The sequence below is a fragment of the Notolepis coatsorum genome, assembly GCF_963971535.1.
Source record: "Notolepis coatsorum genome assembly, chromosome: 9".
NCBI classification, from domain to species: Eukaryota; Metazoa; Chordata; class Actinopteri; order Aulopiformes; family Paralepididae; genus Notolepis; species Notolepis coatsorum.
The window spans coordinates 151,112,495-151,127,021 of NC_140173.1; the positions used below are offsets into that span (position 1 = coordinate 151,112,495).

The window sequence follows — 14,527 nt, forward strand, 5'->3', positions numbered from 1 at the left end:
CATTAGTCGACTATTGGTCGACTTAAAAAAAAAAAAAATATATATATATATAATATTTTTAATATTTTTTTTAGTTTTTTTTAATTTTTGTTATCATTCCATTTGGGCTGTGGGGGTGCTTAATGTCTGAAGGAGTCGACTGAAGGCTTCTTGTCCTCTGCAAAAGCATGCAATTGGTCCACTGATGGATACATCTTGATATTTGTCTAGTCTAGTGTGTTCATTAGATGGTGAAATCCTCTTTCAGTGCCTCTGTGCCTGTTTTCTTAGGCAGTTAGCCTCCCTGGTATGTGTGCCATTAACGTTAGCCACGCTTCTAGGCCTATTAAAAAAAAATATATATATATATTATAATTTTAATTTAAATTTTTTAAATTATATTCGACTAAGAGGTTGGCCAGTCGACTACGGCCCCTTTCGACCGATTAGTCGACTAATCGATTAATAGGGGTCAGCCCTAAACAATTGTGTGTATTGAGCCGTACTGTATTGTACCCATTCTGCAATCTGTTAAATAAAATGTTCAATCGATCTAGTTCTTCGTGCTGGACGTGGTGATCAACTTCCGCCGGCTGAGCGAGCGAGACCTGCTGACCCAGCTGCAGAAGGTCGCCAAGATGGCCGACAGCAAGGAGGAGCGGCTTCCCGCCATCGGCCTGCTGACAGCGGACGGGCGGACGGAGTGGGCGGAGTCTCGCCGGGCGCTCATGAAAGGTGGGCGGGAAGCTCCTCTCTCACCTACTGGCCGCGGAGGGGAAGGAAGGAAGGAAGGGAGGAAGGAAGTAGGGAAGGAAGAAAGGAAGAAAGGAAGAAAGGAAGGAGGGAAGGGAGGGAAGGGAGGGAAGGAAGGAGGGAAGGAAGTAGGGAAGGAAGGAGGGGGGGGGAGGAAGGAAGGAAGGAAGGAAGGAAGGAAGGAAGGAAGGAAGGAAGGAAGGAAGGAAGGAAGGAGGATGAGAAGGAAGGAAGGAAGGAAGGAAGGAAGGAAGGAAGGAAGGGAAGGAGGGAGGGAGGGAGGAGGAGGTAGAAAGGAAGGAAGGAAGGAAGGAAGGAAGGAAGGAAGGAAGGAAGGAAGGAAGGAGGAAGGAAGGAAGGAAGGAAGGAAGGAAGGAAGGAAGGAAGGAAGGAAGGAAGGAAGGAAGGAAGGAAGGAAGGAAGGAAGGAAGGAAGGAAGGAAGGAAGGAAGGAAGGAGGAGGGAGGGAGGAAGTAGGTAAGGAAGGAAGGAAGGAAGGAAGGAAGGAAGGAAGGAAGGAGGAGGGAGGGAGGACGGAAGTAGGTAAGGAAGGAAAGGAAGGAAGGAAGGAGGGAAGGAAGTAGGGAAGGAAGTAGGGAAGGAAGGAGGAGGGAGGGGGAGGAAGGAAGGAAGGAAGGAAGGAAGGAAGGAAGGAAGGAAGGAAGGAAGGAAGGAAGGAAGGAAGGAAGGAAGGAAGAAGGAAGGAAGGAAGGAGGAAGGAAGGAAGGAAGGAAGGAAGGAAGGAAGGAAGGAAGGAAGGAAGGAAGGAAGGAAGGAAGGAAGGAAGGAAGGACCAAAGGAAGGAGGCTAGCGGTACATTTCAAGCCCTGGCGTGGAGCAGGAAGCTGGGCTGAACTGAACATCAGTATAGAGGCCTAATGGATACCAATGTGGCCCAACCAGCATGTGATAAGATAAGATAAGATAAGATATTCCTTTATTGATCCCCTTGAAATTCGGGCATCATAGCAGTGGTGAAGCGGGAGGGGAGGTACAGGTATGGGCAGGGTAATAGCAGAAAGACATAAATATAGGCAATAAAATAAAATATGAAATATAAAAGTATGAGAAAAAGAATATGTATACACATGGTGCAAGTGAGAGACTGTAGCCTAACTGGCGTGTATTTTACTAATAGAATCTATATCTATCCCAGAAATTCTTAGAAAACCAACTGTTAGGGATTGTAATGCGACCCCAATTGCACGACACAGACAGGTAATCAGAGTTAGCCAAAACAAGGGCATAATTTATACACAACCAAAAAAGCGCGGCACTGTCCCTTTAAGGGAGAACTCAAAATACACAGGTGAATCGTCTAGAGTCCATGAATGAAAAGAAAGTTCTGAGTCTGGTCCTGTTGAGACTCACCAGAACACTTGTCGACGGGCAACACAGCACACAGGGGTCCACGAAAAAGGAGTGAGAAACATAGGCATCCTCCCGTGGAAACATTGAGAGCGATGACGACGTCTCACACCAGGAACGAGGCCCACGGAGAGAGAGTTGGAGGCAGTAGAGACACGGCGGTAGATGGTAGCAACGGATGGCACGACGTCTCCCAGTGAGAACATAGGAAATCCTCTCGTGGGATTATAGAGAGCGAAGACGATGTCTCACCAGGAGCGCGGCGGTTGATGGTAGGATACAGAGACGACCTGGCAATGAGTGGAAGGCAGTCGGCAGTATTTGTAGTCTCCCCCGACGAGCTAAATGCCAACCACTCTCAGGTGCGTGAGCTGAATGTTCGACACGCCCCCTCGTTGGGAAGCATGCAGTTCCTACCCAGCCCTCACGCCAACGGTGAACCAAAAAGAAAACTTGAACAAAGAACCATAGTGTCTCACACACCGTGTTCTGATCTTCTTTGGTTTTATTTTCACACGTTGGTGACGGTGTTCTGAGCCACACATCATCTGAAACCCCTGCTTGAGAAGAACTCAAGTCTGGGAGAAGCAGAAAAAACCGATTACATTTAATTCACTACAATGTTTGATAATTTTCAGAGTCGACCAACAGAGACTCCCTGGACATGATCGAGAGGTGTCTGTGCCTGGTGTGTCTGGACGACTGCAGCGGGGCCAGCCTGACCGACACCTCCAGGGCCATGCTGATGTTACACGGGGGCGGGCCGGCCAAGAACGCGGGCAACCGCTGGTACGACAAGCCCATGCAGGTGAGCGAGGCCTGGTAGGACAAGCCCATGCAGGTGAGAGAGGCCTGGTAGGACATGCCCATGCAGGTGAGAGAGGCCTGGTAGGACATGCCCATGCAGGTGAGAGAGGCCTGGTAGCAAGGAAAGTAGGAAGAGGGAAGGGAGGAAGGGAGGAAGGAAGGAAGGAAGGAAGGAAGGAAGGAAGGAAGGAAGGAAGGAAGGAAGGAAGGAAGGAAGGAAGGAAGGAAGGAAGGAAGGAAGGAAGGAAGGAAGGAAGGAAGGAAGGAAGGAAGGAAGGAAGGAAGGAAGGAAGGAGGGAGGGAACGAAGGAGGGAAGGAAGGAAGGAAGGAAGGAAGGAAGGAAGGAAGGAAGGAAGGAAGGAAGGAAGGAAGGAAGGAAGGAAGGAAGGAAGGAAGGAAGGAAGGAAGGAAGGAAGGAAGGAAGGAAGGAAGGAAGGAAGGAAGGAAGGAAAGAAGGAAGGAAGGAAGGAAGGAAGGAAGGAAGGAGGGAGGGAACGAAGGAGGGAAGGAAGGAAGGAAGGAGGAAGGAAGGAAGGAAGAAAGGAAGGAAGGAAGGAAGGAAGGAAGGAAGGAAGGAAGGAAGGAAGGAAGGAAGGAAGGAAGGAAGGAAGGAAGGAAGGAAGGAAGGAAGGAAGGAAGGAAGGAGGAAAGAGGGAGGGAGGGAGGGACGGAGGGAGGGAGGGAGGGAAGGAAAGAAGGAAGGAAGGAGGGAAGGAAGGAGGGAGCGAAGGAAGGAAAGAAGGAAGGAGGGAAGGAAGGAAGGAGGAAAGGAAGGAAGGAGGGAGGGAAGGAGGGAGAAGAACGAAGGAAAGAGGGAGGGAAGGAAGGAAGGAAGGAAGGAATGAGGGAAGGAGGGAGGGAACAAAGGAAAGAAGGAGGGAAGGAAGGAAGGAGGACAGGAAGGACGGAGGGAGGGAACAGAGGAAGGAGGGAAGGAAAGAAGGAAGGAAGGAAGGAAGGAAGGAAGGAGTGAAGGAAGGAAGGAAGGAAGGAGGGAAGGAAGGAAGAATGGATAGATTGATGGTAAGCAAAGAGAAAGGGACCTTTAGAACAGGGCAGACAACATAATACCACAGGTTGTAGTCAGTCAGCTAATCCTCGTCCAAATGAAGCCTTTTGATTAGCAGACCATTCTGAAGGAGCATAGGAGCGACCCCCCTTTGGAGAGCGACCCCAGAGCCTCTGAAATGTCATTACTGTGTGAACTTTGATGTTTTGATTAAGAATTTACGGTGTGATTTTAATTACTCTAATTTCACCATCCAGAGACGTTGTTGTGACCTCTTAAACTATAAACTATAAAAGAAGGAAGGGTCATCACCTCAGGATACCAGCTCCGCTTGGTACCAGACTTTGGTGCTAGTTTTATTGAAGCCTGTGTTAAAATTCTAAATATACCAGCTATCTGAGGAAATATACATCAACCAATATGTCAAACGTTTAGCACAGCCGTAATTTTTTTTTTTAATCACTACCCACCTTCAAAACCGCTCTCAAAGAGCACCTACGGGAGGCTGCAATTCGAAACTGGCCCCCACCTGGCGCCCACCCCCTCCTAATGTACAGTTCCCTCCCCCTTGTATGTATATATTTACTGTTAGGATCTGTTTAACAATACTGTATATTTGCATATCTTGTATGTCACAAATGTAACAGTACTGTATATCTCATGTATGCCATAAATGTCATATATATCTGTATATCTGTATGTCGTGTATGTCATAAATGTCAAACATTTTGAAAATGGGGGACCCTGATGTAAACAAGACGAAAGTCTTTCTCTGGTCTGCATCCCCTTAACAATTGTGTGTATTGAGCTGTACTGTACTGTACCCATTCTGCAATCTGTTAATAAACTTTTCAATCAATCAATCAATCAATCAATCAATCAATCAATCAATCAATCAGCTAGTTAACAAAGCAACACATTGCAGGTGATTCTAACATCCGAAGTAATAACCTGTTTAAATGACGGGTCCTAAACGAGGAGAGGGCTGATCAACGTGCGTTTCTTGCGCGCTACACAGTGACGCTGTGACCCTTCCTCCCTTTATAGGACCCTTGCTTCCGATAGTCCTGCTGAAGCTGGCGTGTGTCTGTGTCTCAGTTTGTCATAGGATCGGACGGCTGCTGCGGCGTGGTGTGTGAACACTCAGCCTTCGAGGGCATTGTCCTGGTGCAGTGCACGGAGTACCTGCTCAAATACATGTAAGTACCTGCTCAAATACATGTAAATACCTGCTCAAATACATGTAGGTACCTGCTCAAATACATGTAAGTACCTGCTCAAATACATGTAAGTACCTGCTCAAATACATGTAGGTACCTGCTCAAATACATGTAAGTACCTGCTCAAATACATGTAAGTACCTGCTCAAATACATGTAAGTACCTGCTCAAATACATGTAAGTACCTGCTCAAATACATGTAGGTACCTGCTCAAATACATGTAAGTACCTGCTCAAATACATGTAAGTACCTGCTCAAATACATGTAAGTACCTGCTCAAATACATGTAAGTACCTGCTCAAATACATGTAAGTACCTGCTCAAATACATGTAAGTACCTGCTCAAATACATGTAAGTACCTGCTCAAATACATGTAGGTACCTGCTCAAATACATGTAAGTACCTGCTCAAATACATGTAAGTACCTGCTCAAATACATGTAAGTACCTGCTCAAATACATGTAAGTACCTGCTCAAATACATGTAAGTACCTGCTCAAACACATGTAGGTACCTGCTCAAATACATGTAAGTACCTGCTAAAATACATGTAAGTACTTGCTCAAATACATGTAAGTACCTGCTCAAATACATGTAAGTACCTGCTCAAATACATGTAGGTACCTGCTCAAATATACGTAAATACCTGCTCAAATACATATAAATACCTGCTCAAATACATGTAAGTACCTGCTCACATGTAAATACCTGCTCAAATACATGTAAATACCTGCTTAAATACATGTAAGTACCTGTTCAAATACATGTAAATACCTGCTCAAATACATGTAAGTGATGACCAAAGCCAAAATAATCTCAGGCTTTCTTTTTTGTGTGCTTTTGAACATAAAACAATAGGATTACTACTAGGGTTGGGTACCTTTCACATTTGAACAGCATAATAGAACTGCTCCACATTTTTATAGTGGTGAGTGTCTATGTATTGTGACTGTATGTTTGTCTTTTAACCGCTGCACAAATGAAGTTCCGAAAGGAAAATAAAGTAATTTGAAGTTTGAAGTTGAAGTTGAACCGATACCGGTACCTGTGAATCGGTACCGGTACCCAACGGTACCTTTTTTCGGTACTTTAGTCTCTAAAAATGTAATCTACCTACCTCAGTTGTAAAAAAAATTAAAAAAAATCCAAATTTCAACAATTTGTTAATATATACTGTATATAATATATAATATTGCAGAGAGCGTTGTCTGCATCTAGCTTTGTAAAGTGTAGCAACACTTGCGAGCGTTTTCGGCTTGCCATTGCCCCTGCTTTGTTGTTGTTGTTGAATCAAGTCAAATCCTAGGTAAGCGTGTATTGTGCGCGTGAACGTGCGGCACACTTCATAGGTTTCGTTTCGTGGTAAACTAAATGTTGACGTCATCGGACTTAAAAAGAACATAGGTCTGTGGGAACATAGGGCTGTAGGAACATAGGGCTGTAGGAACATAGGGCTGAGGGAACATAGGGCTGAGGGAACATAGGGCTGTGGGAACATAGGGCTGTAGGAACATAGGGCTGAGGGAACATAGGGCTGTAGGAACATAGGGCTGTAGGAACATAGGGCTGAGGGAACATAGGGCTGTAGGAACATAGGGCTGAGGGAACATAGGGCTGTGGGAACATAGGGCTGTGGGAACATAGGGCTGTAGGAACATAGGGCTGAGGGAACATAGGGCTGTAGGAACATAGGGCTGAGGGAACATAGGGCTGTGGGAACATAGGGCTGTAGGAACATAGGGCTGTAGGAACATAGGGCTGAGGGAACATAGGGCTGTAGGAACATAGGGCTGTAGGAGCATAGGGCTGAGGGAACATAGGGCTGTAGGAACATAGGGCTGAGGGAACATAGGGCTGTAGGAACATAGGGCTGTAGGAACATAGGGCTGAGGGAACATAGGGCTGTAGGAACATAGGGCTGTAGGAACATAGGGCTGTAGGAACATAGGGCTGTAGGAACATAGGGATGTGGGAACATAGGGCTGTAGGAACATAGGGCTGTAGGAACATAGGGCTGTGGGAACATAGGGCTGAGGGAACATAGGACTGTGGGAACATAGGGCTGTAGGAACATAGGGCTGTTGGAACATAGGGCTGTGGGAACATAGGGCTGTAGGAACATAGGGCTGTTGGAACATAGGGCTGTGGGAACATAGGGCTGTAGGAACATAGGGCTGTAGGAACATAGGGCTGTAGGAACATAGGGCTGTGGGAACATAGGGCTGTGGGAACATAGGGCTGTGGGAACATAGGGCTGTGGGAACATAGGGCTGAGGGAACATAGGGCTGTGGGAACATAGGGCTGTAGGAACATAGGGCTGTAGGAACATAGGGCTGAGGGAACATAGGGCTGTGGGAACATAGGGCTGTAGGAACATAGGGCTGTTGGAACATAGGGCTGTGGGAACATAGGGCTGTGGGAACATAGGGCTGTAGGAACATAGGGCTGTAGGAACATAGGGCTGTAGGAACATAGGGCTGTGGGAACATAGGGCTGTGGGAACATAGGGCTGTAGGAACATAGGGCTGTAGGAACATAGGGATGTGAGAACATAGGGATGTAGGAACATAGGGCTGAGGGAACATAGGGCTGTGGGAACATAGGGCTGTAGGAACATAGGGCTGAGGGAACATAGGGCTGTAGGAACATAGGGCTGTGGGAACATAGGGCTGTAGGAACATAGGGCTGTATGAACATAGGGATGAGGGAACATAGGGCTGTAGGAACATAGGGCTGTATGAACATAGGGATGAGGGAACATAGGGCTGTAGGAACATAGGGCTGTAGGAACATAGGGCTGTAGGAAAATAGGGCTGTAGGAACATAGGGCTGTAGGAACATAGGGCTGTAGGAACATAGGGCTGTGGGAACATAGGGCTGAGGGAACATAGGGCTGTGGGAACATAGGGCTGAGGGAACATAGGGCTGTAGGAACATAGGGCTGAGGGAACATAGGGCTGTAGGAACATAGGGCTGTAAGAACATAGGGCTGTGGGAACATAGGGCTGAGGGAACATAGGGCTGTAGGAACATAGGGTTGTGGGAACATAGGGCTGTAGGAACATAGGGTTGTGGGAACATAGGGCTGTAGGAACATAGGGATGTGGGAACATAGGGCGGAGGGAACAAAGGGATGAGGGAACATAGGGCTGTGGGAACATAGGGCGGAGGGAACATAGGGCTGAGGGAACATAGGGCTGTGGGAACATAGGGCTGTGGGAACATAGGGCTGTAGGAACATAGGGCTGTAGGAACATAGGGCTAGAGGAACATAGGGCTGTGGGAACATAGGGCTGTAGGAACATAGGGCTGTAGGAACATAGGGCTGAGGGAACATAGGGCTGTAGGAACATAGGGCTGTAGGAACATAGGGCTGTAGGAACTAGGGATGCTCGATATTGGCTTTTTTACCGATACCGATATTCCGATATTGTCCAACTCTTAATTTCCGATACCGATATCAACCGATATCAACCGATACCGATATATGCAGGGTTTCCCCGTCCAAAAAACTGAATAATTTCAGGTAACTAATAATTTCACTGGATATATATATAACAAATATTGTTATTGTTTTTTTTTGTTTTTAAACCGATACCGATATTTTCCGATATCACATTTTACTGCCGATATCGGCCGATAATATCGGTCGGCCGATAATATCGGACATCCCTAGTAGGAACATAGGGCTGTGGGAACATAGGGCTGAGGGAACATAGGGCTGTAGGAACATAGGGCTGTAGGAACATAGGGCTGTAGGAACATAGGGCTGTAGGAACATAGGGCTGAGGGAACATAGGGCTGTGGGAACATAGGGCTGTAGGAACATAGGGCTGTAGGAACATAGGGCTGTGGGAACATAGGGCTGTAGGAACATAGGGCTGTAGGAACATGGGGCTGTAGGAACATAGGGCTGTAGGAACATAGGGCTGAGGGAACATAGGGCTGTAGGAACATAGGGCTGAGGGAACATAGGGCTGAGGGAACATAGGGCTGTAGGAACATAGGGATGTGGGAACATAGGGCTGTAGGAACATAGGGCTGAGGGAACATAGGGCTGTAGGAACATAGGGCTGTAGGAACATAGGGCTGTGGGAACATAGGGCTGTAGGAACATAGGGCTGTGGGAACATAGGGCTGTATGAACATAGGGCTGTAGGAACATAGGGCTGTAGGAACATAGGGCTGTAGGAACATAGGGCTGTAGGAACATAGGGCTGTGAGAACATAGGGATGTGGGAACATAGGGCTGTAGGAACATAGGGCTGTAGGAACATAGGGCTGTGGGAACATAGGGCTGTAGGAACATAGGGCTGAGGGAACATAGGGCTGTAGGAACATAGGGCTGTGGGAACATAGGGCTGAGGGAACATAGGGCTGTAGGAACATAGGGCTGAGGGAACATAGGGCTGTTGGAACATAGGGCTGAGGGAACATAGGGCTGTAGGAACATAGGGCTGTGGGAACATAGGGCTGAGGGAACATAGGGCTGTAGGAACATAGGGCTGTAGGAACATAGGGCTGTAGGAAAATAGGGCTGAGGGAACATAGGGCTGTAGGAACATAGGGCTGTAGGAAAATAGGGCTGAGGGAACATAGGGCTGTGGGAACATAGGGCTGAGGAACATAGGGATGTGGGAACATAGGGCTGTAGGAACATAGGGATGTGGGAACATAGGGCTGTAGGAACATTGGGCTGTAGGAACATAGGGCTGAGGGAACATAGGGCTGTAGGAACATAGGGCTGAGGGAACATAGGGCTGTAGGAACATAGGGCTGTGGGAACATAGGGCTGTAGGAACATAGGGCTGTAGGAACATAGGGCTGAGGGAACATAGGGCTGTAGGAACATAGGGCTGAGGGAACATAGGGCTGTAGGAACATAGGGCTGTAGGAACATAGGGATGTGGGAACATAGGGCTGTGGGAACATAGGGCTGTAGGAACATAGGGCTGTAGGAACATAGGGCTGTAGGAACATAGGGCTGTAGGAACATAGGGCTGAGGGAACATAGGGCTGTAGGAACATAGGGCTGAGGGAACATAGGGCTGTAGGAACATAGGGCTGTAGGAACATAGGGATGTGGGAACATAGGGCTGTGGGAACATAGGGATGTGGGAACATAGGGCTGTAGGAACATAGGGCTGTAGGAACATAGGGCTGTAGGAACATAGGGCTGTAGGAACATAGGGATGTGGGAACATAGGGCTGTAGGAACATAGGGCTGTAGGAACATAGGGCTGTAGGAACATAGGGCTGTGGGAACATAGGGCTGTAGGAACATAGGGCTGTAGGAACATAGGGCTGTAGGAACATAGGGCTGAGGGAACATAGGGCTGTAGGAACATAGGGCTGAGGGAACATAGGGCTGTAGGAACATAGGGCTGTAGGAACATAGGGATGTGGGAACATAGGGCTGTGGGAACATAGGGATGTGGGAACATAGGGCTGTAGGAACATAGGGCTGTAGGAACATAGGGCTGTGGGAACATAGGGCTGTAGGAACATAGGGCTGTAGGAACATAGGGCTGTAGGAACATAGGGCTGTAGGAACATAGGGATGTGAGAACATAGGGCTGTAGGAACATAGGGCTGTAGGAACATAGGGCTGTAGGAACATAGGGCTGTGTACAGGTGATTGAACTGAGTATAAAATATATAAATGAGTACTACTGGGTAATAGTGCTTATCACATGTATGTACAGAGTTGTAATATTAATATGTACAGTGCTACAGGTATAAAGACACTATGGTAGTAACTAAGTCATACTGGCCAGCAGCGTAACTAGTAAGAGTAGGTAAGGGATATGTACAGATATATATATATAGTATCTACAGATATGTACAGATATAGATATAGTATCTACAGATAACATGCATTAGCTTCCTCAGTGCTGTGGCCATAACTCTCGGGTATCCGTAGTACACAATCGCTATAACCGTCGATTGTATAACCACCGACTGTGCGCTGAAACCTCAGCGACTGACCTTTTGACCTTTCAGCGCAGCGGCCTGCATGCTGCACGTGTTGGTGTGTAACCGTGCCATGAAATATGGATGTGTGGCTTAAGACCTCTTCCCCGCTTGGCTAAACAGAGGTCAACAGGTCAATGAGCCGTTATCATAGTGACCTGGCCTGGTACAGACCTCGGACTCTTTACATTTTATCACAAACTATTTATCTCAAATAAAAGAGTGATGGTTTAGTTCAGAATACTGACAAAACGTTCAATTCGAGGGGAATTTGGCCTCCTTCCATCCTTCCTCCTTCCTTCCTTCCTTCCTTCCTTCCTTCCTTCCTTCCTTCCTTCCTTCCTTCCTTCCTTCCTTCCTTCCTTCCTTCCTTCCTTCCTTCCTTCCTTCCTTCCTTCCTTCCTTCCTTCCTTCCTTCCTTCCTTCCCTCCCTCCCTCCTTCCTTCCTTCCTTCATTCCTTCCTTCCTTCCTTCCTTCCCTCCCTCCCTCCCTCCCTCCTTCCTTCCTTCCTTCCTTCCTTCCTTCCTTCCTTCCTTCCTTCCTTCCTTCCTTCCTTCCTTCCTTCCTTCCTTCCTTCCTTCCTTCCTTCCTTCCTTCCTTCCTTCCTTCCTTCCTTCCTTCCTTCCTTCCTTCCTTCCTTCCTTCCTTCCTTCCTTTCTTCCATTTAAAGGCCCAATCAGTGATCCAACCATATAGGCAAATTGCTAGCCCCACCTCCTAAAACATCAAAGAGCCGTTATCATAGTGAGAGGATTTTGCCTAAATTGACATCAGATATGAACAGAGAACATGGGTGACAACAATAGGTCTCTCGTCATCTCATCTCCCGTTCACATCCACACGATGAGGGCAGACGGCGGTCTGGCCTCTGGTTGTCCCGCCTCTCTCGTTGCCATGACGTTGCCATGTCAGGGAGCATAATAATAATAATAATAAACTGTATTTGTATAGCACCTTTCATACAGAAACTGCAGCTCAAAGTGCTTCACAACAGAAAAAAGACGGGCATAAAATGAGCACATAAAGTGCAGATGTATAAAATCACAGTTTTTCACATTAGGATCTAACATCCCAACAGGCCGCCTTGTTTATGGTTTGATTCACTTTTAAATAGACAATGATAAAAAGAGTAAGATAAAAATAGACAGAGTAAAATAGTGCAATAGTGCAGTGCAATAAAATTGTAGAATAGATTAAATAATGACATTATGAATTGATGAATGAATTGATGTAAGCAAGACGAAAGTCTTTCTCTGGTCTGCATCCCCTTAACAATTGTGTGTATTGAGCCGTACTGTATTATTGTACCCATTCTGCAATCTGTTAACCCTCTCACTGCCAAGGGCTAACCTTCTGTATTGTCACAGTGAAAGGGTTATAACCGGCTGTCGCGTGGCATGAAAGGGTTAATAATAGGGATGTCCGATATTATCGGCCTACCGATATTATCGGCCGATATCGGCATTAAAATGTGATATCGGAAAATATCGGTATCGGTTTTAAATTTAAAATTTAAAATGTTTTAATTTTTTTTACATTTCTATAACCTTTATTTAACCAGGCAAGCAAGTAAGAACAAATTCTGATTTTATTTATTGTCAAAAGTATGCATAATGTTGTGTTAATTCCACAACAAGAGATATGTAATGTTAATTACCTGAAATTATTCCGTTTTTTGGGGGGGAAACCCTGCATATATCGGTATCGGTTGATATCGGTTGATATCGGTATCGGAAATTAAGAGTTGGACAATATCGGTATATCGGTATCGGCAAAAAAGCCAATATCGAGCATCCCTAGTTAATAAGGTTTTCAATCAATCAATCGATGGATCAACGTGTCTCTGTGTGTGTGTTGGCCTCCAGGGTGGGCAGCCCCTCGAAGCTGGTGAGAGCGGACAGCATCAGTGAGCTCCCCGCCCCACACAGGCTGCGCTGGAAGTGCCCCCCAGAGGTGCACCGGCTGCTGGCCACCTCCGCAGAGAAAGCAGAGAGGTAGGTACCGGGGGTCACGGGGTCACGGGGTCACGGGGTCACGGGGTCCACGGGGGTCACGGGGGCCCACTACGCATCCGGGCTCCTGACGAGAGATAAAACAAGCACTTAACCCTTTCACTACTACACTACATAAGGGTTAACCCTTTACTATCACACTACAGACGGTTAAGCAAGGATGGAAGGATGGAAGGATGGAAGGAAGGAGGGAAGGAAGGAAGGAAGGAAGGAAGGAAGGAAGGAAGGAAGGAAGGAAGGAAGGAAGGAAGGAAGGAAGGAAGGAAGGAAGGAAGGAAGGAAGGAAGGAAGGAAGGAAGGAAGGAAGGAAGGAAGGAAGGAAGGAAGGAAGGAGGGAGGGAGGGAAGGAAGGAAGGAAGGAAGGAAGGAAGGAAGGAAGGAAGGAAGGAAGGAAGGAAGGAAGGAAGGAAGGAAGGAAGGAAGGAAGGAAGGAAGGAAGGAAGGAAGGAAGGAAGGAAGGAAGGAAGGAAGGAAGGAAGGAAGGAAGGAAGGAAGGAAGGGAAAGAAAGTAGGAAGGAGGGAAGAACGGAAGAACGGAAGCAAGGAAGGAAGGAAGGAAGGAAGGAAGGAAGGAAGGAAGGAAGGAAGGAAGGAAGGAAGGAAGGAAGGAAGGAAGGAAGGAAGGAAGGAAGGAAGGAAGGAAGGAAGGAAGGAAGGAAGGAAGGAAGGAAGGAAGGAAGGAAGGAAGGAAGGGAGAAGGGAAGGAAGGAAGGAAGGCAGTGGCTTGGGAGGTAGAGCAGCAGTCGTCTGGTAATTGGAACGGTTCCTGGTTAGATTCCGGCTCCTCCCGGCGACGTGTCGAAGAAGTGTCCTTGAGCAAAACACTTAACCCCCCTAATTGTACTATGAGGAGGGGAGAAGAGGAGATTTACCAGGCTGGATTTCCACAGCAATGATTAGGCTAGAAGATCCAGGTCTCCAGATCAAATGACCCACTGTGTCTGAGGGTCCCCGTGGGCCAAACTGGTGACAAAGGGTTTCCGGGCCTTTGCAGTGATGACGCCGACACTGTGGAATAAGCTCCCCCTCAACATCAAGTCTGCACAACACCGTACAGACATTCAAGACCTCGCTTAAAACCCACCTTTTCTCTCCCGATGATCACTGAGTTACTTTGCTGTTGTGTTGTGTGTCTGAGGTGTTCTTATGTCCGTCTGCCTGGTTCCCTGTTTTCTTTGTCCTGTCCATTTATTCGTATTCTTTTTCCCCCCGGGCTGTGCCCCGGGCCGATTTCATTATAAATGAAAATATCATATCATAGATCGAGGGTTCTCTGCGTTTCGATAACTAAGGGCCAATTTAGGGACCCGACTGTTATGGATAGTGTTGTCTGAGGACCCAATCGCGGAACAGAACGAGGAGAGAACAGGCAGACAAGTGGAACGAGACGTGGAGCCAGGGGT

At 47.2% G+C, this 14,527-nt stretch overlaps 1 protein-coding gene across 1 annotated transcript in view; it reads left to right on the forward strand.

Annotated features, from left to right (window-relative positions):
* chata (choline O-acetyltransferase a) overlaps window positions 1-14,527 on the forward strand; it is a gene marked incomplete at both ends in the record, with an annotated part of 43,432 nt that overhangs the window by 18,354 nt on the left and 10,551 nt on the right. The window contains 4 exons of the mRNA XM_084322064.1: window positions 537-714; window positions 2,738-2,907; window positions 5,015-5,115; window positions 12,978-13,106. Of these exons, the coding sequence (XP_084178190.1) occupies window positions 537-714; window positions 2,738-2,907; window positions 5,015-5,115; window positions 12,978-13,106 (578 nt within the window). The remainder of the gene's footprint in view (window positions 1-536; window positions 715-2,737; window positions 2,908-5,014; window positions 5,116-12,977; window positions 13,107-14,527) is intronic.